At 42.0% G+C, this 27,281-nt stretch overlaps 2 protein-coding genes across 2 annotated transcripts in view; one reads left to right on the top strand and one right to left on the bottom strand.

The window, feature by feature from the left end:
* pkp1a (plakophilin 1a) overlaps positions 1 to 18,547 on the top strand; it is a 41,920-nt gene extending 23,373 nt beyond the window's left edge. The window contains exons 4-15 of the mRNA XM_080733060.1: positions 3,356 to 3,552; positions 4,082 to 4,211; positions 5,066 to 5,273; positions 6,076 to 6,244; positions 6,839 to 6,956; positions 9,882 to 10,046; positions 10,156 to 10,326; positions 12,284 to 12,437; positions 12,743 to 12,929; positions 13,357 to 13,441; positions 14,690 to 14,784; positions 15,646 to 18,547. Of these exons, the coding sequence (XP_080589186.1) occupies positions 3,356 to 3,552; positions 4,082 to 4,211; positions 5,066 to 5,273; positions 6,076 to 6,244; positions 6,839 to 6,956; positions 9,882 to 10,046; positions 10,156 to 10,326; positions 12,284 to 12,437; positions 12,743 to 12,929; positions 13,357 to 13,441; positions 14,690 to 14,764 (1,659 nt within the window). The 3' untranslated portion in view covers positions 14,765 to 14,784; positions 15,646 to 18,547. The remainder of the gene's footprint in view (positions 1 to 3,355; positions 3,553 to 4,081; positions 4,212 to 5,065; positions 5,274 to 6,075; positions 6,245 to 6,838; positions 6,957 to 9,881; positions 10,047 to 10,155; positions 10,327 to 12,283; positions 12,438 to 12,742; positions 12,930 to 13,356; positions 13,442 to 14,689; positions 14,785 to 15,645) is intronic.
* Positions 18,548 to 20,179: 1,632 nt separating this feature from the next.
* Positions 20,180 to 25,330, bottom strand: tnnt2a (troponin T type 2a (cardiac); the record flags this gene model as incomplete). The annotated part of the gene is made up of 8 exons (XM_080734310.1): positions 25,267 to 25,330; positions 24,777 to 24,893; positions 24,598 to 24,675; positions 24,190 to 24,300; positions 23,433 to 23,542; positions 23,191 to 23,281; positions 23,056 to 23,096; positions 20,180 to 20,213 (listed from the first exon to the last, which is right to left on the bottom strand). The coding sequence occupies exons 1-8, from the start codon at positions 25,318 to 25,320 to the stop codon at positions 20,180 to 20,182; spliced, it is 636 nt and encodes a 211-aa protein (XP_080590436.1). The 5' UTR covers positions 25,321 to 25,330.
* Positions 25,331 to 27,281: the final 1,951 nt, after the last annotated feature.

The raw sequence follows: 27,281 nt of genomic DNA, 5'->3' as shown, positions 1-27,281 counted from the left end.
GAAGCCTGGAAATGAAACATGATGTTAACAGACATGTAGCAGCTTTAGCATGAGCATAAGTTGAGCATACAGCAAAATGGCAGAAGCCTGGAAATGAAACATGATGTTAGCAACAGACATGTAGCAGCTTTAGCATGAGCATAAGTTGGGCATACAGCAAAATGGCAGAAGCCTGGAAATGAAACATGATGTTAGCAACAGACATGTAGCAGCTTTAGCATGAGCATAAGTTGAGCATACAGCAAAATGGCAGAAGCCTGGAAATGAAACATGATGTTAGCAACAAACATGTAGCAGCTTTAGCATGAGCATAAGTTGAGCATACAGCAAAATGGCAGAAGCCTGGAAATGAAACATGATGTTAGCAACAGACATGTAGCAGCTTTAGCATGAGCATATATTGAGCATACAGCAAAATGGCAGAATCGAAGCAGCAGCCAGCCTATGCAGTAAATATATATATATTTATTTATTTATATATATATATATATATATATATATATTTTTTTTTTTTTTTTCACCGTGTGCAAAATTACAGAACAAGACTGTTTAACGCTGTTCTGAACAACGTTCAGCATGTACTGGCTGTGCATAGATACAATAATCAACTCAGTTTATCCATTTCACATGGCCAATTCAGTGTTACCATGCTAGCGTTTGTAGCATAAGACAATGGCACCCCTGAGTGTTACTAGCATTAGCCGCTAACATAAGCATTTAGCAGTGAACAAGCTTTTCACATGGCCATTCCAGTGTTCCCATGATAGCGTTGTAGCATGAGCCCATGACAACCCCCGAGTTACTAACATTAGCCTCTAACATTAGCATTTAGCAGTGAACAAGCCTCTCCCCATGCTGGAATGTATCCTCTTACTCCATACAACTCAAAGGTTCCAAATGCGCTAACATTAGCATTTAGCAGTGAACAAGCCTCTCCCCATGCTGGAATGTATCCTCTTACTCTATACAACTCAAAGGTTCCAATGCGCTAACATTAGCATTTAGCAGTGAACAAGCCTCTCACCATGCTGGAATATCCCTCTCACTCAAACCTCTCTCTCAAAGGTTCCTGAGTAAATAGGGAGAGCTTCCTAGGATCTCCTTTTAGTAGAACTGTACCATCATGCAACTGTACTTTTCCCATGCAACCTTCTAACAAGTCTTCAACTCTCCCCACACTACACACACAGTAGCTGCTTGACCTCATGTGGCTCAAAAAGGGAATTAACCCACTCTGCACACAGACTAGGCTGATTCTAACAGGAAGCATGTTGGAAGGATGTTGAAAGCAAGCCAAATAAGCAACTTTACTTCAGAACAAGCCCGAACAAAACAACCCACAACTAGAAGTTATGGGGAAACAAGACCGAGTTGCTTATAATGGGCAGACCTGGCAACACTGCTAGACTGAGAACAGTGTGAATGTGTATTGTAGCAGTACATAGACTACACTACCCATGATGCATTGACCATTTAACAACCTCCCTTATCAACTTTCCACCATTCCACCACATAGGACATTAACTATGGTGTTTATAAAGCCAAAGTTAGTTGAATATGGACTAATTCAACTGTAGCACATGACAATCTCTCTCATGGTAACAAGTTCTTACACCCATGAAAGGCATATGTTAACCATTAAACATTTAAACCCCCTCCATAAAACTTCTAACATCTTGAAATGCTGTACCACTGAATTATCATCAATATTTGATTCAAGACTCTTACCGAATACTAGCTGAACCACTCCTCAAGGACAGGTCCTACAACAAACACTCGGACTCAGGCTTCTGCATGGCCAAACAGGCCCAGACGCAGCCACCTCCCCTTATGCTCTGCCCTTAAAGGGGCAGTGCTACTCCTGTAAACACTTGACATGATTCCTGAATGAGCAAAGCATTAATCTTAATACACAAATATACTCAGTAGTTCCAACCTGCCTGCAGAGTAAAAGTAGCATTAGTATATGATTAGCAGCAATGTTGGGAAAAGAGGCATATATTAGAAGTGAGCAATAGCATCAGAATATCATCCATGCATGATATCAATAATAGCATAGGCTACACCTGTTTAAAGCAGGATGGGAATCCCTGCATGGAGCCATGCATCTGAAGGGAGTATGGCCACACCGGCCAACATGTTGGATTAGCTGCCGAACTAGCTGGTGTTTGCAGAGTGTAGCCCTGCGATTAAAGATTTAAGAAACCCAGTGTGGCATCTGCTGGAGACAAACAGCACTGGAAGCTGGGCAGGAACAACAGTTCACATACTGTTCTAGGCAGCACAAATCACAGCCAATGCCATCATGGTTCGGGGTGCACTGTAGAGCAAAGCATGCTGTTAGCTTATGTTGCTACAAACAATTTGAAGCTTCCACTACTACCACTGTTAGCATATGCTATACTGTTGAAATGTTTTCTCTTCTGAGAAGCAAGCATGCTAGTAATACATTTTAGATGAGACCTTGTTCAAGTTATGAGTAGTAGTAAACACGTAAATGAGAACTAATGAAGTAGTGCATCATGATAGCTGTAGTTAACATTAGGCATAATACTGTTAGCAGTAGCATAGTGATAGCAACAGATATAAAGCAGGCTAGCATTGCTATTGAAGCAGCACGGCAGTAAGCAGTATCTAAAGCAGAACCATATGGTATCACCAAGCTTTCGAGCAGAACCAGAGAGTAGAGCAGCCGCAGCAGCAAGCAGCAAATGATTCCGAAGCTTCGGAACCAAGCATTGGTAGGGAAAGCAAGCTCTATTTAAAGGAGCCTTCCCTAGTGATTGAGAGCTCTGATTGGAGTATGGCAGTCATGTGACATAATGACCAGCAGATATGTTAATGAGGTATGAGAACAGAGCTGACTGACAACTGACACTCAGACTGGCGGCGACTTGACTCCCATGCCCTGCATAAACTTACGCTATGCTTTATATATCTCCATATATGGGCATAAATGGACACAGGCAGACAAATGGTCAAAACGGGTCCTATGAAAACAGGTATAATGGGGTTTGCATTAAAGGGCGGGGCATTCATTCCCTATTTACATTGTTCCGAGTTGGCCAGGTCGCCGACTAGACGCTCCAGCTTCTAGTTATTTTAAAAACGAGTTAAAGTAGTGAAAATAGTTGATCTACACAACGCCTCGCGTTGTGTAGGCACACAACGCCTCGCACCACGAGGCATTGTGTGCTTGTAGATCAGCTATTTTCACTAGTTTTGTGCGACAGTCTTGTATGATGAAGCAGGGCTTTACTTTACGAAAAAATGCACACATCTGTGGTCGCACTGCATGGTCTATCACTGATCGAAGTTAAATGGACCTTATGAAACGCTACACATCTCTTTGCAGAGGGCCAAAGCAGAGAAATCGTCCAGCAGCCAGCAGACCACCATGCAGTCATCAAGTCAGACTCGATACAGTAAACAGAGCACGTACTCCATGACCAACGGCACCGTGCAAACCGTCAACGCCCAGACAAAGAGCAGCGGCCGCCCGCCGTCTGTCCTGTCACTGGCCAAGACAACCAAGACTGAGCAGCAGTCATCGTGAGTTCATTTACACATACAGTACTGTATGTTCTGTGCAGGAAATAAGTGAGTCTTTGTTGCTCCTGCACTCAGAACTGCCTCTTCCATCAAGGTTTCAATTGACAGGCCTCCCTCTAAGTATGTTTATAGCAGCCCACTCTTGATTTAATTTCCTCCTGCTCATTTTGATTATTTTAGTTTGTTAATCTCAAAACCGTTTTTAAAATTTTAGTGTGGCCCATCCTTGTTTGTTTTAAGTTTTTTTTTATAGTGGCCCATACTTGTTTCATAGTGACCAACCCCCTTTATTTGTTTTATCACATATTTTTGTTATAGTTTCTTATTATGAAGCTCTCCCAGTAGATGAGAAGTGCTATATGTAAAGCTACTGTATTATTATTATATAGCTTCTTGGACCCTGCAACATACAGTACTAGATTTGTTTTTAATAGTAACCTTAAGGACTTTAACATTTTTTCCTCCACTCACCCAATTCATCTTTATGTGTTTGTTGATGCCTTGTGGACTTGGCTGTGTGTTTGTGCAGGGTGAACATGTCAGACCTGACCCTGAAGGAGGCTGTGGAGTTCCTGTCTCATGCAGAGGAGAACTACCAGCTGTGTGGGGCTTCTTTCATCCAGCACGCCACCTTCAAGGAGGAGCCACCCAAAGAGGAGGTCAGCACGCACGCACATACACACACACACACACACACACACACACACACACACACACACACACACACACACACACACACACACACACACACACACACACACACACACACACACACACACACACACACACTATTCAGATATTTTCAGTACACAACAACTGTGTATATTGCGACACAACTGCAACAGGTAAGGGTACTTCATTTTCCCTTCCCGTGCTTTATGTTGAGCCTTTTGTACATCTTTCCCTGAGGGAATGGGAGGACCCTAGTTATCTTGTTTATCTTCATGGCCTGCTTGTAATCATTGTATTGTCTATGTGTGACCATGTCCACAAGCAGAGGATTATCATTCCTGTCACTCAGAAACCTCGTATGTCCATATGTTTTATGACACTGTCACACAGAAGTATGGGAACTATGTAGCTGATCTACAAGCTTACAGTAGATCAGCTATTTTCGCTATTTTGGAATGTTTCCACCTGTGATGACATGCCTAAAGTACAGTAAGGACGACAGGTTGAAACTGTAAATCCTGGGCGCTACTCTTCCTCTGACAACCTGGGGAGAGCCCCGAACTGAAGATCATGCTTCCTTCAGTACATGTGGAGTGAGCAGACCGCTCTTATTACCTGACAGGGGGGAGCTTCCCCGGTTGGACGTAGCGCATGGAAGGAACACATTATTCCAACCAGTTCCTTTTCCCTCCATCAGGCTCCCCGGCTGACCAGAAGGAGGCAGTATAGAGACCATGATTACTGCATGTTTTTTGTGAGGGTACCTACCCTAGGGGACACGGGGAGAACATGCTTTTTTGTGGATATCTTATCCAGTGCTTTCCCTGTGCCACCCCCTCAGGTCCTGGAGCTGGGAGGCATCCCTGCCCTGGTGGCGCTGCTGCAGAGCCCCAACGCTGACGTCAGCCAGAGTGCCTCGGCCGCCCTGAGGAACCTGGTGTTCAGGAACCAGGCCAACAAGCTGGAGGTGCAGCAGGCCGGGGGGATCGGCTGGGCCCTGAAGCTCCTGAAGGAGACCGACTCCACAGAGACCCAGAGACAACTCACAGGTAGAGAAATGCACACTGAACCGAAGCAAGATATCTGTGTTTAGTTTTTCATAACTATTCATCATAGGCAAACATTCGGTGAAAGTACAATAGCTGGTTTTTTACATTTTGTGAGCTTGCAGATTGGCTATTTTCGGCAAAGAGATTTGGTGTATTGGGGAAATAGGACAGGGGCCAAGTACGGACAACTAAACTAGGGTACCCCGGTTGGTGTGTAGTATGTAGGGTTCAAGTGGTTAAGAAGATAGTAGACTAGAAATGTGAGCTACACAGAGCGCAGACCCTCTTATAAAATAAGCTTGCAAATGAACTGTGAATTGTGTTCTTACTTGATTCAGTGCTTGGTCTCTCTGTGTACTTGGTCTGTTATGTTATTGGCTATTTTCACCAAGCTACTAAGTGTAAAATCATTATGACGCCATCAAGGCCTGCCAAAATACATTTTTGTCAACAAAATCAACTGTAGATTTAGTGGACTAAAATCTTATGATATTTAGTTGCCTAAAAGTAGACTGAAAACTTTTCAGATGACTAAAATATGACTAAAACTAAATGAAATTTTACTCTAAAGACTATGACTAAAAAGAATTGCTGTCACAATGAATACTGGTTAGGACGTCAGAATAATGGCCCTAACGGACAGCCCTGTGTGTGTGTGTGTGTGTGTGTGTGTGTGTGTGTGTGTGTGTGTGTGTGTCTGTGTGTGTGTGTCTGTGTGTGTGTGTGTGTGTGTGTGTGTGTGTGTGTGTGTGTGTGTGTGTGTGTGTGTGTGTGTGTGTGTGTGTGTGTGTGTGTGTGTCAGGTCTGCTGTGGAACCTGTCCTCAGCTGATGAACTCAAGGAGGAGCTGATAGCAACAGCCCTGCCTGTGCTGACGGAGAGCGTGGTGGTGCCTTTCACGTGCTGGTCAGACAGCAGCGCTAACAACAACATCCACCCTGACGTCTACTACAGTGCCACTGGATGCCTACGGTAAGGACACCCTGTCTCCATCACTCCAGTGACCGTCTGTGCCTTTGTTGAGCCAAAACATTGTAAATCGATCGGGCGCGGCCATAGCTGAGTGGTTAGTGTGAGCCCGCCTGGGGAACAGGAGCCCCTGCTTGTCCCAGGTACGATTCCAGGCCAGGCCAGTAATGTCGATGTGTGTCCCTGAGCAAGACCCTAAACCCCTAATTGCTCTGCGACCCTTGAGCGCTGCGATTGAATTTCCCCCGCGAGAGTAGTAGGTCCACATTACATCTTGACAACTGCCTTGAATACACTCGAAGGCCAAATGTTCCTGCAAATATAGTATAGTAGAATTTAAGAAATACTCTAGATATTCTAAAGACAATTTGCCTCATCCTCGGAAGAGAAATGGTTGTTTCATGGCTGTGTGCGTGTTGTGCACTGAAAATAGCCATCTACAAGCTCAAAACCTACCACAGCGTGACATGTTGTGAGCTTGTAGAACAGCTATTTTCGGCTGTACTGTACGTAGGAATGACAAATGGCAAGAAATTGCATTTATAAAATTGCAAATCTAAAATGTTGATGTCCAAAATGTTGATAATGTGTGTGTAGGAACCTGAGCTGTGCACAGGAGAAGGAGAGACAGGCCATGAGAGATTGCCGTGGTCTTATCGACTCTATCATGAGCTACGTGGAATCCTGTGTGGCAGAGGAGAATCCGGATGACAAGGTAACAAACTCAACACCTAGTCTGAGAAACCCACAATATCTGGCATCAGAAAGCCAGTGTTGCTCTATACTCCACACACAACTAACTCCCTCCACCCTACCTCTAATTATCACACGTGTATGTTGGAGAATAGTGATAGTTAAACCACTTGAACTCTATTCTGGGGTGAATATTCTGTGACAATGGCAGATCTACAATGTCCTTCAGAGTGTGCACATTTAAACAGAATGGGGGATTGTAATGTGTATGTATACATATTGCACTTCGTATCAATTTACAATGTAGGCATTTAGCAGACGCTCTTAATCCAGAGCGATTTGCAGTAAGCAAGGAAAACATGAATACATAAAATGCATAAAAATTGTAATAAAACCATGAAGCCATCATCAGTCTAAACAGTATAACATAAAAAAGACAAATAATCTGTTACATTGAAACTATACACACTATATAGGATGCCAGGTCTACAAATGACCAGGCATCTGTCTCTACAGTACATATCTAAAGTACAACACTGTGTGTTAAAGCTAAAGCTTGTTATACAGTAGCTGTAGGCACTGAGTCTAATCAGGTTATGTAAACTGTAGAAGCTAAAGTGAATCTATAATGGCTATAATGCTGTGTAATTACTTCAGTGACAGAATGGCTGTCTTACCTTTGTAGTGGTTTAAACTTCAAAGGACTATACCGGCGTCACTAAATGTCCTTGTCTTTTCACGAACTACCACATGACACCTTGCTTCGCTATTCTGAGGCAAACACTCTGCGGAAAATAGCCGATCTACAAGCTCAAAACAAGTTGCGTGACTGCCAGGCTATATTTAGGCAAAGGGATTTAGTGTTGCGGCATAAAAAGAGCGGGCCTAGGATAGAGCCCTGGGGGACCCCTTTTCATCTAAGAATATAGGGCAGCGATTACAAAACTTTTCTGGAGCAGAGCCCACTTTAAAATCTCAAAAGCTGCCATTAAGTGGTGGGATTATGGGTGTTCCGTGTGCATTGTCAGAGCACGTCTACTTTAATGATCAATCAATCGATTCTGTTTCGGCCTGGATCAATGGAACTAACGTAGTATACTTTAATTTCCTCTTTATTATCACAATGAAAACTAATTTTTCAAGTTTTCAAGAGAAAATACCATGACATTTTGTCATTGGGCTGCTTCTTCCATGGCTTAACATTGGAGTGAATGGAGAATCGGTTTCCTGCTTCTGGCCTAACCCGGAAGTACAACAAACTGGGCACTACTGGGCCCACGGATCAGCAGTCTTTTTGGATTCTTTTCAATTAAATGATATAAAACAATGAACTCGTCAAACTCGGTACTGGTGCTTTGGACAGCTTTTATAACTCACCAAACTGGTCACGTGGCAGTCAGTGAGTTAATGTTGTATTATCAATACAAAACTCTTCCACAGGTTGGGAATCACTAGGGTGGTTAGATTAAGTTGTGGTTGTGGACGGGGGCCAGAACAGCAGCTACTGTATGATGTCATAACAAACTCCTCCTAGCTGTTGTGCATCAGGTGTCTGCTGGTGTGTTGTTGTGACGCACTTCAGAATGTGTTCGTTCCGCCTTCTCTCTCACATGATCTTTCCTCATAGGACATGCCTTGAGGTCATAAAGTATGCACATACCCATCCACCAGCAAAAACAAACACATGTGCACATTCTCTCTTTACATACTTTCCAACCTAGCATTTAAGATGCCTATTTGACATGCTCCACAATGCAAACCATCTGCTATCATAACTAAGATATTACAGCATTGTACATCTGATTGCTGTGTGTGTGTGTGTGTGTGTGTGTGTGTGTGTGTGTGTGTGTGTGTGTGTGTGCACACAAGAAGAAGAGATAATTAGGATTTAGAAGCCTTATTTATTGAACTCCTAAGAATCATAAAACAAATTGCTGAGAGAAAAAATTACAGCTATGTGCTCATTCTGCAATTCATTCAGCTCATCCAAGCTAATGAAGCGTGTCTGAAAAACCTGAACCAAACAAAAACATAACCTACTGTAGTATAATAGTGAACCTGGGTCCATAACTGCCTAGAGGCCCATAAAGATTACCGTAGCCTGAAAACGTAACCACCTTAAAATAGCTACAACCTCCAAACGATGAGCAATGATTCACATTGTGAGCTGGTAGATCTGCTATCTTTGAAATGGTTTGACATTTTTGGAAAACATTTAAACATTTTTCCTTTGATATTCCTAAACTAGGGACACACGTTTGAAAGGGTTTAAGGATCTTTTCCTCAATACGGATTTGTATTTGTATTTTCATCTGGATTTTAATCCAGCACTTGATGTGCAGACCCGTTCTGAAAACAAGCTAAAACAGCCATGCAAAAGGTCGGCATAATGAAATAGTGTTGTTTGATGAGCGCTATATAAACATGCCGTGTTTAGTTGACACTTGACTAGAGGTGCACTGAAGTTTGTCTAGCCTGTATCCAGATTCCAGGGATGATTCATTGTGACCATGGGAATGCTAAAACATCTACGGATAGTTGTAATCGCGACCGCAGGGAGCAGTTAAGTGTGAAAACCTGCAGCAATTGTGTCACGCTGTAACTCTTGCATGTAATGCTGTAACCTGTAACTCTTGCCTGTAATGCTGTTACTCTAAATTATAGTCAAATTAGGTGGCACTCTCTGTGGTCGCTACTCGACCTTAGGGAGTGTTACTTGTTATATGACATTCACAACGGGTTAGAATGCATGTGGGGGCATGGTTTCTAGAATTGAGCACATGTATTAAGGCATTGGTTCTCAAAGTTGATTCCAGAGACTCTCTAGGTTCTAGGTTCTAAATTGGTCTAAATTGACCCTTACAGGTCTGTAACTTTGTGTACACGGTGAGAAGTTTGAGAAGCACTGTATTAGGGTCATTAATCTCCTGTCCTCTCCTCTGTGTAGTCTGTGGAGAACTGCGCATGCATCCTTCATAACCTGACCTACCAGCTGGAGGTCGAGTCCCCCGAGTGCTTCGCAAAGTACAACCCGCCAGAGGACACCGCCGTGACGAAGAAGAACCCCACCATTGGCTGCTTCAGTGCCAAGAGCAGCAAGATCCCCAAAGAGGTGAGGAATCAAAGGGCTCTTTGTCAAATCAAAACATTTCCTATGTCTCGACTAAATACAGAGGAAACGTTGATGCCGCCTGACCTCCTCCTCTCCTCTAACTTATTAGATCAAGGTTGATTTGGAGGACTCTGAAGACAGTAACCCATCGGGTGTTAACTGGCTGTGCCATCCTAAAGCGCTGAAGACCTACCTGTCCCTGCTCGGCTCCTCCCAGAAAGATGCCACCTTGGAGGCCTGCTGTGGTGCCCTGCAGAACCTCACCGCCACCAAGGGACCGGTGAGAGGCAGCAGTGAAAAAAATCATCAATTAAAATAAAATCATCTTTTCAAAAGCACATTGCGGCGTATTGGGGGCTTGTAGATCTATGTTGATACGTTGATATATAATTTTCTTTTTTAAAGCAGATATAAGTTTTCTCCTTACATTGGTAGATTTTTGGGTGATTGCTTATCTTCATTTTAAAAATGTATTTTATTATATTCAGACAGCTAACAACGCTCCCTAAAGAAATCTAGTGTCTGAAAGTAAAGCCTGCTCGTGACTAACCAATCAGGGTGCCTCTCGTTCTCGAATTGCTTTAGCCCCGGGTCGACAGGTTCATGCCCCAATGAGCTGCTAGTGACAGAGCTTCTCACAATGAGCCGCTAGTGACTGAGCTTCTCACAATGAGCTGCTAGTGACAGAGCTTCTCACAATGAGCCGCTAGTGACAGAGCTTCTCACAATGAGCTGCTAGTGACAGAGCTTCTCACAATGAGCCGCTAGTGACAGAGCTTCTCACAATGAGATGCTAGTGACAGAGCTTCTCACAATGAGCTGCTAGTGACAGAGCTTCTCACAATGAGCCGCTAGTGACAGAGCTTCTCACAATGAGCTGCTAGTGACAGAGCTTCTCACAATGAGCCGCTAGTGACAGAGCTTCTCACAATGAGATGCTAGTGACAGAGCTTCTCACAATGAGCTGCTAGTGACAGAGCTTCTTACAATGAGATGCTAGTGACAGAGCTTCTCACAATGAGCTGCTAGTGACAGAGCTTCTCACAATGAGATGCTAGTGACAGAGCTTCTCACAATGAGCTGCTAGTGACAGAGCTTCTTACAATGAGATGCTAGTGACAGAGCTTCTCACAATGAGATGCTAGTGACAGAGCTTCTCACAATGAGATGCTAGTGACAGAGCTTCTTACAATGAGCTGCTAGTGACAGAGCTTCTTACAATGAGATGCTAGTGACAGAGCTTCTTACAATGAGATGCTAGTGACAGAGCTTCTCATAATGAGATGCTAGTGACAGAGCTTCTCATAATGAGATGCTAGTGACAGAGCTTCTTACAATGAGATGCTAGTGACAGAGCTTCTTACAATGAGATGCTAGTGACAGAGCTTCTCATAATGAGCTGCTAGTGACAGAGCTTCTTACAATGAGATGCTAGTGACAGAGCTTCTTACAATGAGATGCTAGTGACAGAGCTTCTCATAATGAGATGCTAGTGACAGAGCTTCTCATAATGAGATGCTAGTGACAGAGCTTCTCATAATGAGATGCTAGTGACAGAGCTTCTCATAATGAGATGCTAGTGACAGAGCTTCTCACAATGAGATGCTAGTGACAGAGCTTCTCACAATGAGATGCTAGTGACAGAGCTTCTCATAATGAGCTGCTAGTGACAGAGCTTCTTACAATGAGATGCTAGTGACAGAGCTTCTCACAATGAGCCGCTAGTGACAGAGCTTCTCACAGATAACACAATAGTTTTGGAGCCAGACTGCGGGCCCTGGAAGTGTCACAGAGACTAGATTTGTTTAGCGAGCATTGTTAGCCGTCTGAATATAATAAAAGTAATCACCAAAGAATCTGCTTATGTCAGCAGAAAACTATTTATATCAGCTTCAATGAATTGCCCAGAAATGTGCTTCTCAATTAATGGAAAAAGTAAAGGATAAAGTAGAATAACCACTAATAAGATAATTAATAGTTGCAGCCATGTATGTACTATATGGATGTTTGAGATGGAGCAGACAGACAGACAGACAGACAGACAGACAGACAGACAGACAGACAGACAGACAGACAGACAGACAGTGAGAAAGTCAATAACTAACTGTTCTCCATTGGCCAGACTGTTGCCATCCACAAGATTGTGGCATACTCAGTTGTATGGCTATGTGAGACTACTACAGTAATTATGGAGGAGAAATGACTGTTCACACCTCCACTGTTGGTTTACTTTCCAGGGGTCCAATGCCATGAGCCAGCTCATGGTTCAGAAGCTGGGGGCTCTGCATTACATCTCCCCTCTTATTCAGTCTCCCAACCCGGGCCTGCAGAAGACTGCTATGTCTCTGATGGGCAACCTGTCACGGACCAGCAGCCTCCAGCTCTCCATGGGTATGGACAAACATCACACACCCCGGATTGATGTTAGAGCTGCACAGATGATTATTTACCCAGATATTGTGATCATGGTTTATCTGTAAAAAAAACAAAAAAAACACATTTAATAATCTAGAGTCTAGACTCTAGAGCATCATCAAATCATCATTATTATTATTATTTCTTTTTTCTGTCTTACCCAAACCTGATATTTACACCAACCAATACATACATAGAAATTCGAGGGTCCTTGACATGAAAAGATTTAAACAGTGCTGCTCTTAAAGTCCATGCTGTGTGCTTTTGTGTGTCCTGTTCAGCGCGGCAGCTTCTCCCGGAGCTGGCCGGTCGCCTGTCCTCTGGCGCCAAAGAGATGGGAAACTGTGACGACACCATCGCGTCCACGTGTCACACCGTGCGCAGCCTGCTGCCTGTCGACGCCGAGGTCAGCAGGAAGATGATCAACAACGAGCTGGTGACGTCACTGACCGACATCAGTGAGAACGAGTAAGATGACCTGCCGCTGGTGGCCTAATGCAGCAACCACTGCTAGTTATTGCAAAGCAGAACCAAACATTGCAACACCAACAGTCACCAGAACTTGTTTTGCAAATATTGATCGCTAAAAGAAACACAATTATTTACCAATTTCATACACTGTATATACAAACAGTTAAAAGGATAGATAGATAGACACACAAACAGACAGGTGTGTGTGTGTGTGTGTGTGTGGGTGTGGGTGTGGGTGTGGGTGTGGGTGTGGGTGTGGGTGTGGGTGTGTGTGCGTGCGTGCGTTCGTGCGTGCGTGCGTGTGTGTGCAACCGCCACCACTTACAATATTATCATTATTATTATATTGCTGATTGATCCAGACTTCCTTGACAGCGTGCTTATAACAATGTACACCCCTCCCTCCCCCCTGTTCTCTATCTAGCTCTTTTCCGAAAGGCAGTAAGGCAGCATCATTACTGCTCTACAACCTATGGCACGAGAAGAGTTTGCAGGGGACTCTAAAAAAGGTAACACCACTCTAACCCAAAGTTTGAGAACCACCAGGCACACATACACATCAAAGGGGTCTTGAGCCCCTGCCCTTTTATCCGTCTGTAAAAAAGTGTCCTATCCAGACCATGAATGCAGTTTTTACTATGGTGAAAGAAATGCAAATGCCCTCTTTCCATGCCATACCGGAAGGCAGCATTCAAGATCATTGCCTTGTCCAAACTCTCCTGAATTTGAATGCAGCTTCTTATGTTGAAAGAATTGCCCTCTCTGTGTAGAATCATGTGAGCTCGGAGGTCTGCCATTTTCAATATTTTCACCAAATGGACCTTTCAGTAATTTCAGCCCCTGCCTCTCTAACATTCTCTGCACGTCCCTGAGAACCACTGATGTACTATAGGTACAGTATGGTTTGTGCGGGCACGTTCTCTCACCCTCCCCTCCCCCCTCTCCCTTGTACACTGCCCCACCCACACTCTGGGCACAGAAACAGTCCCACTGGAATCCTGTGAGACTGGTTTTCATTCCTCACTTGTCTGTTAGTCGAGGGGCAGTGAAGGGTGAGATAAGATTAATCTTCATCCTCGTGCTTCGTCGTACAATGGTGTCATGCGCTCCGTAAATAACCGATCGATCTGCTACTTTCGACAGGCGACACCGTCGTGTGATGTAGAATTATAATTCAGGATTAGAAAGAAGCCATCAAGAAAGAGAGAATGTGTGACGTGAAGAAACGCAATATTTTATCACTTTTTAAAAATGTAATCTGATCAGCAAATTTAGACTTTTGCGTGCACGCCTATGTACGTGCATGTGTGTTTATTTACCGCAACCGCTTTTTACCAAGACCCTGTTGAAATAGCAGATCTACAAGCTCATAACACGGCGCTTCTTGTGAGCTTCTAGATCCACTATTTTCACTACTTCTTTTTTCTAATTTATGGAATTTCTTCTTTTATTTATTCATGAAATGATTGCATTTTTTTAATGATGAAGAGGTTTGTTTTTTGAAAATGTTTGGAAATAATAATGAATTAAAAACAAAATGTAGGAAACAACAAACAAAAATACCTACTTCATAACACTACTATAAATAAAATTATGTAACATAATTCTCCATATTCAAAAAAGGATAAAGTTGAAGGGAAAAGAGGCCGGTACGTTTCCAAGGGCGGGTCTTTGCCAAACGCAGTTGCGGTTGGTAAACACGCACATGTGCTTTTCTATTCTAAACATGTGTTATTGTACTCTCTCTCCCGGTGCAGCTGGGGATGGCCAAGGCTCTGTTCATCAATGACACCACCACCGCAGCACACAAGTCGGTACAGGTCATCGAATGAGTCACCGTCGTCACACACAGGTACTGAAAGCTCTCATCCTGGGATCACACTTAAAACATGATCATGACGATGTACGATTCTTGAACTTTCCTGAACTCTCCTGGAAACTGCATGGATTAAAGTTCTCTGTCGGACGACTGATTCCGTCATTTGGATTCCGTAGAAGCCAAGCATGTCTTCTATGGAAGCATATTGCGCAGGGGCTATTTTTGGTTATTCATTTAAGATTAGAGAATTTGAAGTGGTCAAACTAGGAAAATGTTCAGAAGCATCTTCCTTAAAATCTTAATAGTCTCAGATATTTCATAAAAGCAAAGGTTAAATCCTCAATCTGTGATTTCATCACTTGGTCGACATTATGTAGAACAGCAAGAACAACATTAGGCTACTGAAACATATACAGTATACATACTGAGCTATATTCTCATCCATGCCTTACCACTTAAACATCTTTGCCTTTTTTACTATTTTGAAAAAAGAAAAAAATATATTTAAATAGGCAATCTACATTGACACGCTGTGAGCTTGTAGATCAGATATTTTAAACAAAAACAAAAACATAGTAAAAATTGGTAAAAGAGTGAAAAAAATGGGGGCCCATAGTGTCCATTGTTTAGGAATCAGCGCTGGTGTCTTGCGGGTCTCCTTTCACACGGTTTCACAAATGGCACATCAGGACATGGTCATGCAAGACATTTTCGGTCTTGAGATTTCCTTTTTCTTTAATCCATGAAACTGTCTGTATCAACCCCTCTCTCACTCTCTCTATCTGTCTGTCTGTCTGTCTGTCTGTCTGTCTGTCTGTCTGTCTCTCTCTCTCTCTCTCTCTCTCTCTCTCTCTCTCTCTCTCTCTCTCTCTCTCTCCCTCTCTCTCTCTCCAGCATGTTTAGATACGGCGGTGGATGCGCCCGTGCCATGAGGAGCATGCAAGACCCATTGTCGCAATAATCGCCTTCTTTCATCAGTTATCGCCTGTTGAAAGTACCTGGCAATTATGATACATCATAAATGCTGTAAATTATATACCGTAGATGAAAGAGAGCTTTTATTGACACAATCACTCTGAGGCTTGCCAAGCGTTGTTGTTTTTTTATAGTGTAATGTACATCATTAATTTGGACATGTCTGTGTATTTGTCATTGTACATAATGGTGAGTTTGCACGGGAAGTATAAAGCCTAATTTAATTGTGTTGCGTTATTAGCTTGAAAACCAGCTGTTTTCGGTGAGTGACACCGTCGTGCAACGAAGTATAAATTGGGCTAAAGCACGCTTGTGGTGAAATCCAGTGTTAAAAGAATGTGTAGAAGTCATAATACACCCAGAACGGTTTGAAACAATGTCTCAGAGGGTTGGTAAAACTGTCCTTCTACAATGACTAAGGGCCCTTTTCCATATAATTGATATATAGTCCCGGCTCGCCGTGCCTGCGTCGTAATTGGCTCGGTTTGCTTTGCAGTTACTCAACATTTTTCATTTATCATTTACAATATCTAGTTCAAATGTTTCTTAATAGTTGAATGCCCATTTCTGTGGATCTATAAGAGTGCTACACAAAGTTCCATTTATTGATACACACATGCAGCGACATTTATATTTACAAGAAAATCTATTGATTCTCCCCTACTTCTCCATGCTATGTGTACAAGTGCAGGAGTTATATGCAGAAAGGAAAGACTGCAGAAGAAGCATTTAGTTACATCTGTGTGCTCTCAGAGCTCCTCTTATTACAGCAAACACAGACAAACACAATGCAGTCTAATCTTGCTGATTTATATCACTAGCTATTATACATGGGAGACATCCTCAAAAAGAGATTATACAAACAAAATGGCCTCTACTCAGGAGCCAGGCAAGTCGGGAATGCGTAGCTCAGATGGTTATGCAACACTGAGATACCCATCTGTCTGAGTCCCTTTTGTGCCCATATGGAGATTTCTATATCTGTCAGTCTGTGTTCCTTTTAGAGATGTGTGTGACGCATGCCCAAATATGCAGTCCAGACAAGTTTATGACACCAATACTACTGTATGTACTGATGTCAGAGACTGGCCTGGACTCCATAAATGGACTGGTCCATATTGTGGGATTTCAGTCCGACTGACCGACTTCCCACTTGGCGCTTCTCACTCCCTGTGGTCGTCCAACGACAACCATCAGGCAGTCCTCGAGATACTCTGGTGACACGCATGAACATATGTAGATAGGATGTACTTGGTACCATGTACCAGGTTATAACGGAAAGGCAAAACGTGGGTGGAATGATACGGTGCCGAGCCTGGGCTATGCAATGGAAAGGGCCACAAATGACTGCCCAAGTATTGTGGCCTTGAGGAGCGAGTGACATGTCTCTGAAGTTGTCAGTAAAACATGCTTGAATAGGTTAGAGAGGGATCAGTGGAGGTGTCTAGGTTTCAGTAGCAGACAGTGGATAAACAAACCAAAAAGTAAAATAAATAGTAGGCTACATGATTAAAATAGAAAAGGGTTTTGGAGTAGGGGTCCAGAAAGTCAGGTTATGTTTCTTTACCTTCCTTTCCCTGCAACCGCAGAAGTAAACCCTTTTGTGATATAAAAAGTCAGTTCTAGAGAACGGCAATGTTCGTTTTTTTAATGTAGGCTGTTCACTGGCAATAACGGCAAGTCTTGGGAAAAAAAACTTGTAGTTAGGATGTTGCCACACACTGTAAATATTCAATTTCTAAAATACTCAGTATAGACGAATTCACAGAGCGCTGCCATGTAGTTGCGGCACCGCGGTGCGAAGCGCTGCCGCTTGATACCGCAGTTATGATTGCCGCTCTGTGGATTTGTCTATATGGAAATTATAATTTTCTTACCTTTTCTGTTTGCATCATTCATTGATCTAGCTGTTATGGAATATGTTGTTCTCATTCAAGATTAGCATAACTATAAATGAAAGAATTAATCTACTGAACATTGTTTTGTTTTTGTTTAAAGAAGTTCATTGTTACCAGGGACTAACATGGAAATCTAATATTTGTGTTAATCTTCCAAGCCAGGAAATCTTAAAAACATATGAACACTGTGTGAAATAATGTATGTGTTGTTACATCATATAGTACCAATCTATTATGTGTTTATTGCTGAGCTCTCAGCAATAAAAAAGCATAATAGATCAGAGACTTGCTCAGACATGCATATGTTCTGAAAAACTATGCTCAGACATGCATAGAGTAGTGAGTTTGGAATGTAATGTAACTTTGGAGAAAGCTGTATTAGTATTGCCTTGTGAGATCCAAAACATGCAGAAAATAATATGTAGATATACTAAGTACAAAATAATTGGTCATTGGTCTTTAATTATTATTTCCACGAGTTCAAAATAACACAACTTTTAATGTGCATATTACAGTATATATTTACATAATCTGGCCCTAATCTTAAATACCAGTAATCACAAAAGTGAAAATGGCGTTTCTTTGGAAACCAAGTCAGTTGAAAACAGATTTCTTGCATATCTCTTGAAAGTATTACATTTTAATCAGTGCCAAATGTGTACTAAGACAAATATCTAAAAGAACATCTGCTTTCGGATCTGCAGTTTTTCAGAGCGAGACTAAAGTATCATAATAAAAAACATCTTGCATGATATTACATTACAAACCATCTGTGACATTTCTTTTAGACATGATTTTGCCTTTGTCATTGACCTACATTCTTGTAAATATGCCTGAAATGTTTCTTTTTATGGCAGCACCTTTGTTCTTTAATGTTGATTAAATGTGAGAAGCTATTTTTCCACCAAATAGCTCTCTTTGTACATGTTGTCCTCATGTTGTCTTTCCAGTCGCCTGCCTGGGTGAATCGTGTCAGAAGATTCAGCAATACTTAATGATCTATAATTACGTTTTGGCTATTTAATATCCTTCATGCACACACCACCAGTTTGTGGTATAGACAGAGACAGAATATTTTACTATAACAATTGAAATAAATAAATGTGTCCTCTGCATGTATTTTACCCATCCTGGCTGTTATGTAACAATGTTGTGAAGGAATGTGGGAAGTTTTAAGTTATTAGAACCACATGGCACCGACCGATCTCACATGAACGAACAACGCAATGTCCGGGGGGTGGACTGTCTTCCATCGTTCTGTCTTCCATTGTTCAAAATGCTAAGCAACCTCTACTTAAACTTGACTTTATGGTCACATGCATGACAAGTAAATAGTTTTTGATAGTTTTTGTCCAATGCTTCCCACAAATTGCAGTAACAAAGTGTCAAACCACAGGTTTAGGGCCTATGATACCACCAAAACTGATCAAGTTTCCCCCCTGAGGGAGGCCATATTATTTCCAAGAATCAGAATAGTTTCATGATACCACCCTAGATCCATGCCAATAAATGTATTATGGTTCCATAACCACAGGTCTGATCAAGTATCGTGAAGTTTCTATAAAATTGTGGAATTGTGTTCCAACTTCCAACTATTGCCAGTTGTTTGTTTCAAACTAGGAGACTGGAATACCTTTTTTAGTAGCTGACGGAAAGTTCTTAGAATCCCCGATATAACTTTCACCAGAGCAATGACTGCAAAAATGAAAGTGACTCATTTGTTCTCATCTGTGTGTGTGTGTGTGTGTGTGTGTGTGTGTGTGTGTGTGTGTGTGTGTGTGTGTGTGTGTGTGTGTGTGTGTGTGTGTGTGTGTGTGTGTGTGTGTGTGTGTGTGTGTGTGTGTGTGTGTGTGTGTGTGTGTGTGTGTGTGTGTGTGTGTGAGTGCGTGTGTGTGTGTGCTTCATGTCTAATTATTTGTGGCCGTGTGTGTGATTGGGTGGAGGCCTGGGTGTGTCTAAAGACATGTCAATGCTTGAGTTTTTAGGAAGGTGTCTCGCTGTCTCTGCTTCTCTGGCTGGTTACATGCATGACTCGACCATAATGACATATGCCTTTAGCTTTGAATGTTCATGAAACATAAACAACTACATAAACAAACAAAACATACATTATACAGTATACACACACACACACACACACACACACACACACACACACACACACACACACACACACACACACGTTTGTATCACTATACACAGTACATGTGAGGGCCAGACGACAATGCAACTCCTTGCAACAAAACTGTTTTATTTGGTGAGAGCACACAACAATTGAACAACTGAATTGAAATTATTTTTTATTTACACTCTCGCACACTTTAGGAAAGATAAATCAGTTGTATCGTTCTAATCAAAGTACACAGAACGGGAAACCACAACAAGACCGAAGAGAACAGGATCTTGTCGTCTGGAAAGCAGCCATGTTGGGCAGTTCTAGGCGGGGCAGCAGGTGATGCCAGGGTGGAGCTCTCGCTGGTGAGACACGGCTTTGGGAGAGGCGACGGCTGTTTTGGGTGGGGCAGGTGGTTGATCTGCTCCGTCAGCAAATAGTTCTATTTCCTCAGGGCTCTCTTGGTCCTCTTGGAGCTGTCGTAAACAGAGAGATTATTCATTGTCGGAGAGACTAGAGACACACGGCTGCTTGCTTTCCCACGTACCGGTACAGTATGACTTCCAGAGGATCATACTCAGCGATCAAACAGAACAATGGGAATGAACATTTGTGACATTTTGAGGCCACGGATCTCCCCACCAGCCATTACAAAAATAACACGCATAGAGCGACACACGCACACGTGTTGGTGTTACTTTACTTGTGAGATCAACATTTTGGCGGCAACTTTATAGATGTTATTTTGGTGCTATACTAAGTATACACCAGGCATACTGTAACTCTAACCCTTATTACCCCTAAACCTAATCTCCAACTGCCTAATCTTAATTGTCCTCCATTAAACCATAAAACAACCATCCATGTCTCTAGTGAGGGGCAGGAAAACAATATATTTATTCCACAAGTATAGTAATCCAAGTACACACACACACACACACACACACACACACACACACACACACACACACACACACACACACATACAGAGACTGGCACATGGCCGTAGACATAATACTCAAACAATAATGTGCATATGTTTAATTAGTTGGGCGCCTCAGCCCTCAAGCCTTTGAAGGCAGATTGACAGGTGGGAAAATGCAGGGTGATGGTGGGGAGTGCTTGGCCTCAAAGTGTCATTCAATTACTGATGAGAATGATAACAAGTACAACTGTTATACTCTACTTCCACAGAAACACACACACACAAACACCCACAGTGGCATGCCAAACACAGTGAATGCACAACTGTCACGGCTTACTCTTTACAACAACTGGTAGAGCGGTGGTGTCTTTGTGCTGGACATATTACACTGCCTGATGAATGTAAACGCACACTATGTACGGGCAGAGATTTTAAGCTTATGATACAGTTTGAGTCAGGCTTTTAGAGAGGCAGTAATAGTCTCTCTATTGTGGCTGTGTTGATTGCAGTCTTTATCAGGTAAAGTACAGTTTGTCTAATACTGATAGTTAGTCAGTGTGCTCGATGTTTATGTGTGCATTTACTCTGGAATCAAACTACCTGTAATGAAATGCTTTGGACAGACGTCTGTGCGAATGCCTTTGAACTCAAACCACCAAACACAAACACCTCACACTGGTATTACTGTACCGTACTCTACACCAGGGTTTCTCAAAGTGGGTGTCAGTCCAGGGGTGGCGCAGAATCTACTTTGATAATAGGCCATTTGGAATTGACCAATATCACTTATAATGTTATATTGGTTTAAATAGGCTAGTATAAAGTTATATTCTAGCTGTAACTGTAAAACTGAGATTCTCTCAAGTTTTCCTTCATGTTCATCATCATCTATGATGCTCTAATTATTAGAGCATCATAGATGATGATGATAATGATATTAGAGTCTAATATACCAGCATCGAATGGTCATCACTTAGACGACTGCAATTGGTCCAGAATGCTGCTGTTTACCTGCTGACTGACTCTAAAAAACGTGAACACATAACCCCTGTCTTGGCCTCACTTCACTGGCTCCCTGTTAATCTTAGGATTGATTTTAAGGTTCTCTTGCTTTTAAACCTTTAAATGGGCTGGCCTCCCAGTATCTCTCTGAGCTCCTGGAACCCTGGGCCTACGCCGCAGACAGAGCTCTGAGATGTGCTGATAAGTTGCTGGTTGTGCCCAAAACTAGCAAGAAACCGAGGGGCGACCTTGCATTTGCATCTGCAGCCCCCAGGCTCTGGAACAGCCTGCCCCTCCATATTAGACCTGCTCAGTCCATTGATGTTTTTGCACTTATGACTTAAGGCTCTTTTCCACCGGCAGCGATAACGATGACGATAACGATTTAAAAAAGTGGGTTTTCAATTGAAGTGGATCGGCAGCATCCACCCAACACCGATACAGACAACGATAGCCGACAACTACATCGTTAGGATCAACAACGATGTGGTTAAGATCACAGTGATATGGAATTGGGTCAGCTCGAGGTGCGCTCTGCGCGAGCAGCTGTTATTAATTGGCACCTCTTCACATTGATGTCCGATAACTTTATCGGACATCAATGTGAAGGCATAATTATCGCTGTGATATTTTATGGCTATCGTCATCGTTATCGCTGCCGGTGGAAAAGGGCCTTTATACTTATATTTTCTTTGGCTTTTAATCTCATCTGAGCTCATCCAATGTTTGTTTAGTTTTGTGCATAATGTGTGGTTTTTGTGCTCATGTTGACACATGTATTATATACGGTATGCCTTTGCATTAATTGTTTTGTTCTGACTCTGTACAGCACTTTGGTCAATCTCTGTTGTTTAAATGTGCTCTACAAATAAAGTTTGATTTGATTTGATCTAATAATAATAACAGTAATGATATTATAATGATTCAAATAGTATATAGAGCCTGGGGCATACAGTACTGCTATGCTAAATGTCAATGTAGTCAAATATGCCACGAATATAAGGTTAAGATAGAGTTAAAAGTCACTATGTAATTTATTATGGCTGCCGTGGATACAAAAAATATATACAGTAGGCCTATACTGTATTGAGGTGCCCTGAAGACCGAACACAAATAGTTTGAGGAAAAAAATGCCAATTTAACTTTGAGGTGGTAGGTACCAACAATGTTCTGTGTCATTTGACCTGTATCCCTCACACTAGCCTTGTCCAAAAAGAAACAAGCGGCCAGGTCTACGAAAACTAGCCCAAACGCTTGTTTCTCTAGTAAAATGTGGCAACGCTCGCTCGCTGTACTGCTCTCCTGAAAGTACAATACAAACCCCTCTGAGAACGGATACAGATGCTTTTTTCTTTTTTAGCATTTGAGTGAAGCATTGAAAATGTTCTCACTTTTTCTGGTGGTCGCTCACACGGTTCCTGAGCACGTTTATCTGAAACACAAAGGAAAACAAAATGTCAATGGAATGAGTGTGAGTTCCATCCTGTTGTGTAGGCCCATGGTACAGTATGTTGCTTTATACTGACCTCATATTTCTGTCTGGCAAAATGGTACTGGAAATCAAACTTCTCTGCCTCTAGCTGGTACATCCATTGCCACAGCTCCTTAGCTTTATCCCTGTAGACAACATGACACAGACAGGACATCATTATCTTGAAGTCAAGTGTTATTTTCATCAAATTTAAAGTCCTGTTAAAAAGGAACAGATGCAAGAGGGCCTCCCAAAAGCCCTATACGTATGTTATTTTTTCACTGGCGCTCCACTCACTTGAGTTGCTCCTGGCTCATGTGATCGATGTCCAGAGATTTACGCCTCTCCGCCAGTATCTTCTTCTTCTTCTCTCTCTCTGTTTGCCTCTTACCGCTCCGCTGCGCTGCCTGTGAGAAGAAGGGTAATAGTATAGAGCAGGGGTCTTCAACGTTTTTCAGGCCAAGAGGACCCCTTAGAGAGAAAGAGATGAAGCAGGGACCCCCACTACATATTGTATACAATTGTGTTGCAGATTAAACTTTTTCATAGATTTCATTAATAGCTTTATAGACTTGTTTGACACCACTTAAATCCTCAATACTCAGTAAATTTGACCTTTGGCTCAGTACCCCCCCCCCCCCCCCCCCCTACACCAAACCTCTTTGCCGAAAATAGCTCACAGATATTGTATATCTGTTATTTTTGGCAAATGGTCCCCCGAGAATAGGGATACTAGGGTTTAAGTAGTTAACAAAAAGATTACATAAAAAAGTTTCTTTCACACTTACAAAAAGATTTCACGCCCCCGCTGTAGTAACTCTGAGGACCCCTTATGGGGTTCCGGACCCCTTGTTGAAAACCCATGGTATAGAGTCTCCGTCCGTAAATTAGGCTTATAATAACTAATAATGTCACTGTGGAAATACTACAAAAGGTGATAACATTTTAGTTGAAAATCTGTTGTGTTCTGCTAACTGCTTTGTTTTTCTAGAAAGTATATTTTATTCTGTAGCAAAGGCCCCGGGGCTGTTCACTGTACCCTCCTCGTACTCACCACCTTCTGCATATAGCCTCCAAAGTGGAGGCTGGTTAGATTTTTATTCTTCTTAGCGTCGTCGTCTGCTCTCTTCTTGGCTGCCTCCTCCTCCTTGCGAGTCCTCTCATCCTGGAGAGGAGATGGATAGAGAGATGAGGTTTGTGTGTGTGTGCGTGCGTGTGCGTGCGTGTGCGCGTGTGAGAGAAATATTGTTCTGTGTCTGCCATTATTGGCAGTCACTTTATATGGAAAGACGACCCATAACTGGTAGTCTGCTTAGTGTCTAGTCTATGCAGACAGTTGTGATCATGATCTTACATTGCATGTTTTTTAACTGACATGACTACAGTATGTCTTTAACTGAAAATCCAAATGAAGAAAAAATGTTGGGGTGGAGGTGTCATTCAGTTAACCACCATACTGTACCTCGAGACGCTTCTGTCGTTCTTTGTCTCTTTCGCTGCGGATCCTGTGCTGCTCCGCACGTTCTGAGCGACGCTTTTCCTGCAGAATTCAAATGTATGATTAAATCCCATCCTCAGATTAGGGATATGTATGTGTATAATAATTATACAGTACAGTTACAGTATGTGTGGGTCACTCACAATCCTGTCCGTGAGATTAATTAGCTCCTCTTCCTCCTTCTTCCTGTTCACAAAGTGAGCCTCGATCAGTGTCTGCAGCTCCGTCAGGTCTTTCTCCATCCTCTTCCGGTGGATGTCCTGTTGAAACAGGGTTGAAGGCCCATATGTTACGGCTCCCTCAAGAAGAACAGACTTAAATGATTAAACAAATCAATTAATTTATTGTTAATTTAACAAAAAAACACAAGGAAACTAAAGGACAGTTGAGTTCTTAGTTGTTTCGGCCACTGGGAAGGTTATAAGGACAATAATACAAATCAATCTCAGGAGGACCTTTCCATTTGAACCAGTTTATCCCTATTTTATACTTTGGCTGCTTGGGAAACTGAAGGTTCCCAGTTCGAGTTAGTATTGAGGTGTTCTTGAGCAAGACACTGAACTCCCAACTGCTCACAATGAGCAGGTTGGTGCTACTGCTAGCCTCTGCTTTGGTCTCTAGTCTGGTACTCACATCAAAATCCACTTTCTCTCCATCCGGGATCTTTGGTGGAATGAGGTTGGGCATTATGAACGGCCTGCAGATTCAAATTTAAAATAAACATTTACTTCCCAAATACAACAACTGTCACAAAAAGGGTTTGCAAAAAGGAAAAATGGATGCCAGTAAAATTTAAGGAAATAAATACTGTAGGTATAAAAGAAGCTGAAAGAGACTTGAACACTTGAACATTTTTGGCTAAAATAGCTGTTGTACAAGCTGCATTGGGACACATTGTGAGTTTGTACCGAAGGCATAATGCTGAAATGTGTCAGTAGTATAGAGAAAATGTTTAACCAACAGACGGTGTCTTCAACTTTTATTTTGAAATGCTGCTTCCTTCCACCTTGGTAGATTTCATCCTATTGAGTTTATCTTGTCATCTGAGCACCCACGGCCAAGGAAGGAAATCAGAAGACGAGAGAGCACCTGGCTCCAGTTTCACTTGTACAGCTATTTTCAGCCAAGAGATACAGTATGGTGGTATGTACAGTGAAACAAGGAGTAGTATGAGCCCTGAGGGACTCCGGTCAATGACTTATACAGTATACACTACAGGACTATACAGTATAGACCTAGTATACAGTATAGGGTTGATGTTTTTGAAGGCGGCGTTGCTGACTAGAGGATCTGAGTGCGCTATAAAGACAGGAAGATGAATGTACTGTGAGAGAACATAATATGGCCGGTCGTTAATCTCTGTGGATGACATATGTAAATGAAGTGCGTTGGGAGATGTCAAACAAAAATCCACCCTTTATGTAATTGCGTAATTATGTGTGCATGTCTGTGCGTGTATTGGGATGCACACGCATACAGTGTGTATGGTGAGGTACTGTAAAGCTTTTATATACCCGAGAGGACATTGGGTTTGTATCAGCAGTACAAAAAACTATTAAAAGAAGAAAAGAACAAAACATACAGGTAACCGAGTGACATAACATTTAGACATACTCTATATACCACAATATCATATTTTCTTAGATGGATCTGTATTCTGTACACACATTGATATTGTGTTATGAGACTAGATTATCATCTGGGTATCGTAATGTTGTGATATTGTTGTTGATTGGTAATTGAATATGTTGTTTTGTCCTAGTTTTAATTACACAAGCTTTATTTTCTAAATAGCTGATCTGCAAGCCCAAAACATAAAGCTTTTTATTTTATTTAAAAGATAATATTCTGATAATATCATCACAATATTGATGTTGTTATTGATGTTATTGTAATATTTTGATTGTGTGTACGTGCTTGTGCATGTGTTTGTGTGGGCCCACAGTATTACTCACTTGTTGAACTTGGGTTTAGCCTCTTCCTCTCCGTCTGCGAATGACAATAAGAAAGACAGGATTCCATGCATGTGGGGAAACCCATTCCACACTCCCAGACAACAGAACACAACTCACACAGATCTGACAACATTAATCTCACATTGTACAATAATTGTAGGTGTGTTCTACACAGAGATGTACACAGAAAAACACAAATCACTCGCATCGTGACATGTGTTCCCTGCACATGACTGATTATAATGATGATTGAACCTGGCAGTATAGGGCATTCCAAACCAAACAAGTCCTTAACTGTTGATGATACACTGATCTAGGGTTGCAACTTGCAACTATGCATGCATTATTTTCTTTTTCGATTAATCGAATAGTCAAGTTTTTTAGATATATACTGTATCTTTATCAACAAATTGATTAACAATTTATGCAGTATTTTATACTTTTTGCACTACAGTGTCATGCAAAAATAGTGAACATATCAGATTAACAAGATCAACACTGTGGCACAGTTATTGATTTTCTTTGTAACTTTTCACCTAAAATGATTGACATGCCTAAAATAGGGATCGACTTAATTGATTATCTTATTAATTTATTGATTCTTTTTTGTAATGGATTAAATGGGTTAGTTGGGTTAACTGTTGCACCTCTACACCATTCAGATAGAGATTACCTCCACCCTCCTCTCCTTCC

Source organism: Nannobrachium achirus (genome assembly GCF_963921795.1).
Source record: "Nannobrachium achirus genome assembly, chromosome: 9".
In the NCBI taxonomy this organism is placed as follows: domain Eukaryota; kingdom Metazoa; phylum Chordata; class Actinopteri; order Myctophiformes; family Myctophidae; genus Nannobrachium; species Nannobrachium achirus.
The sequence above is the reverse complement of the archived record's forward strand: the minus strand, read 5'-3'. Positions and strand labels throughout refer to the sequence as shown.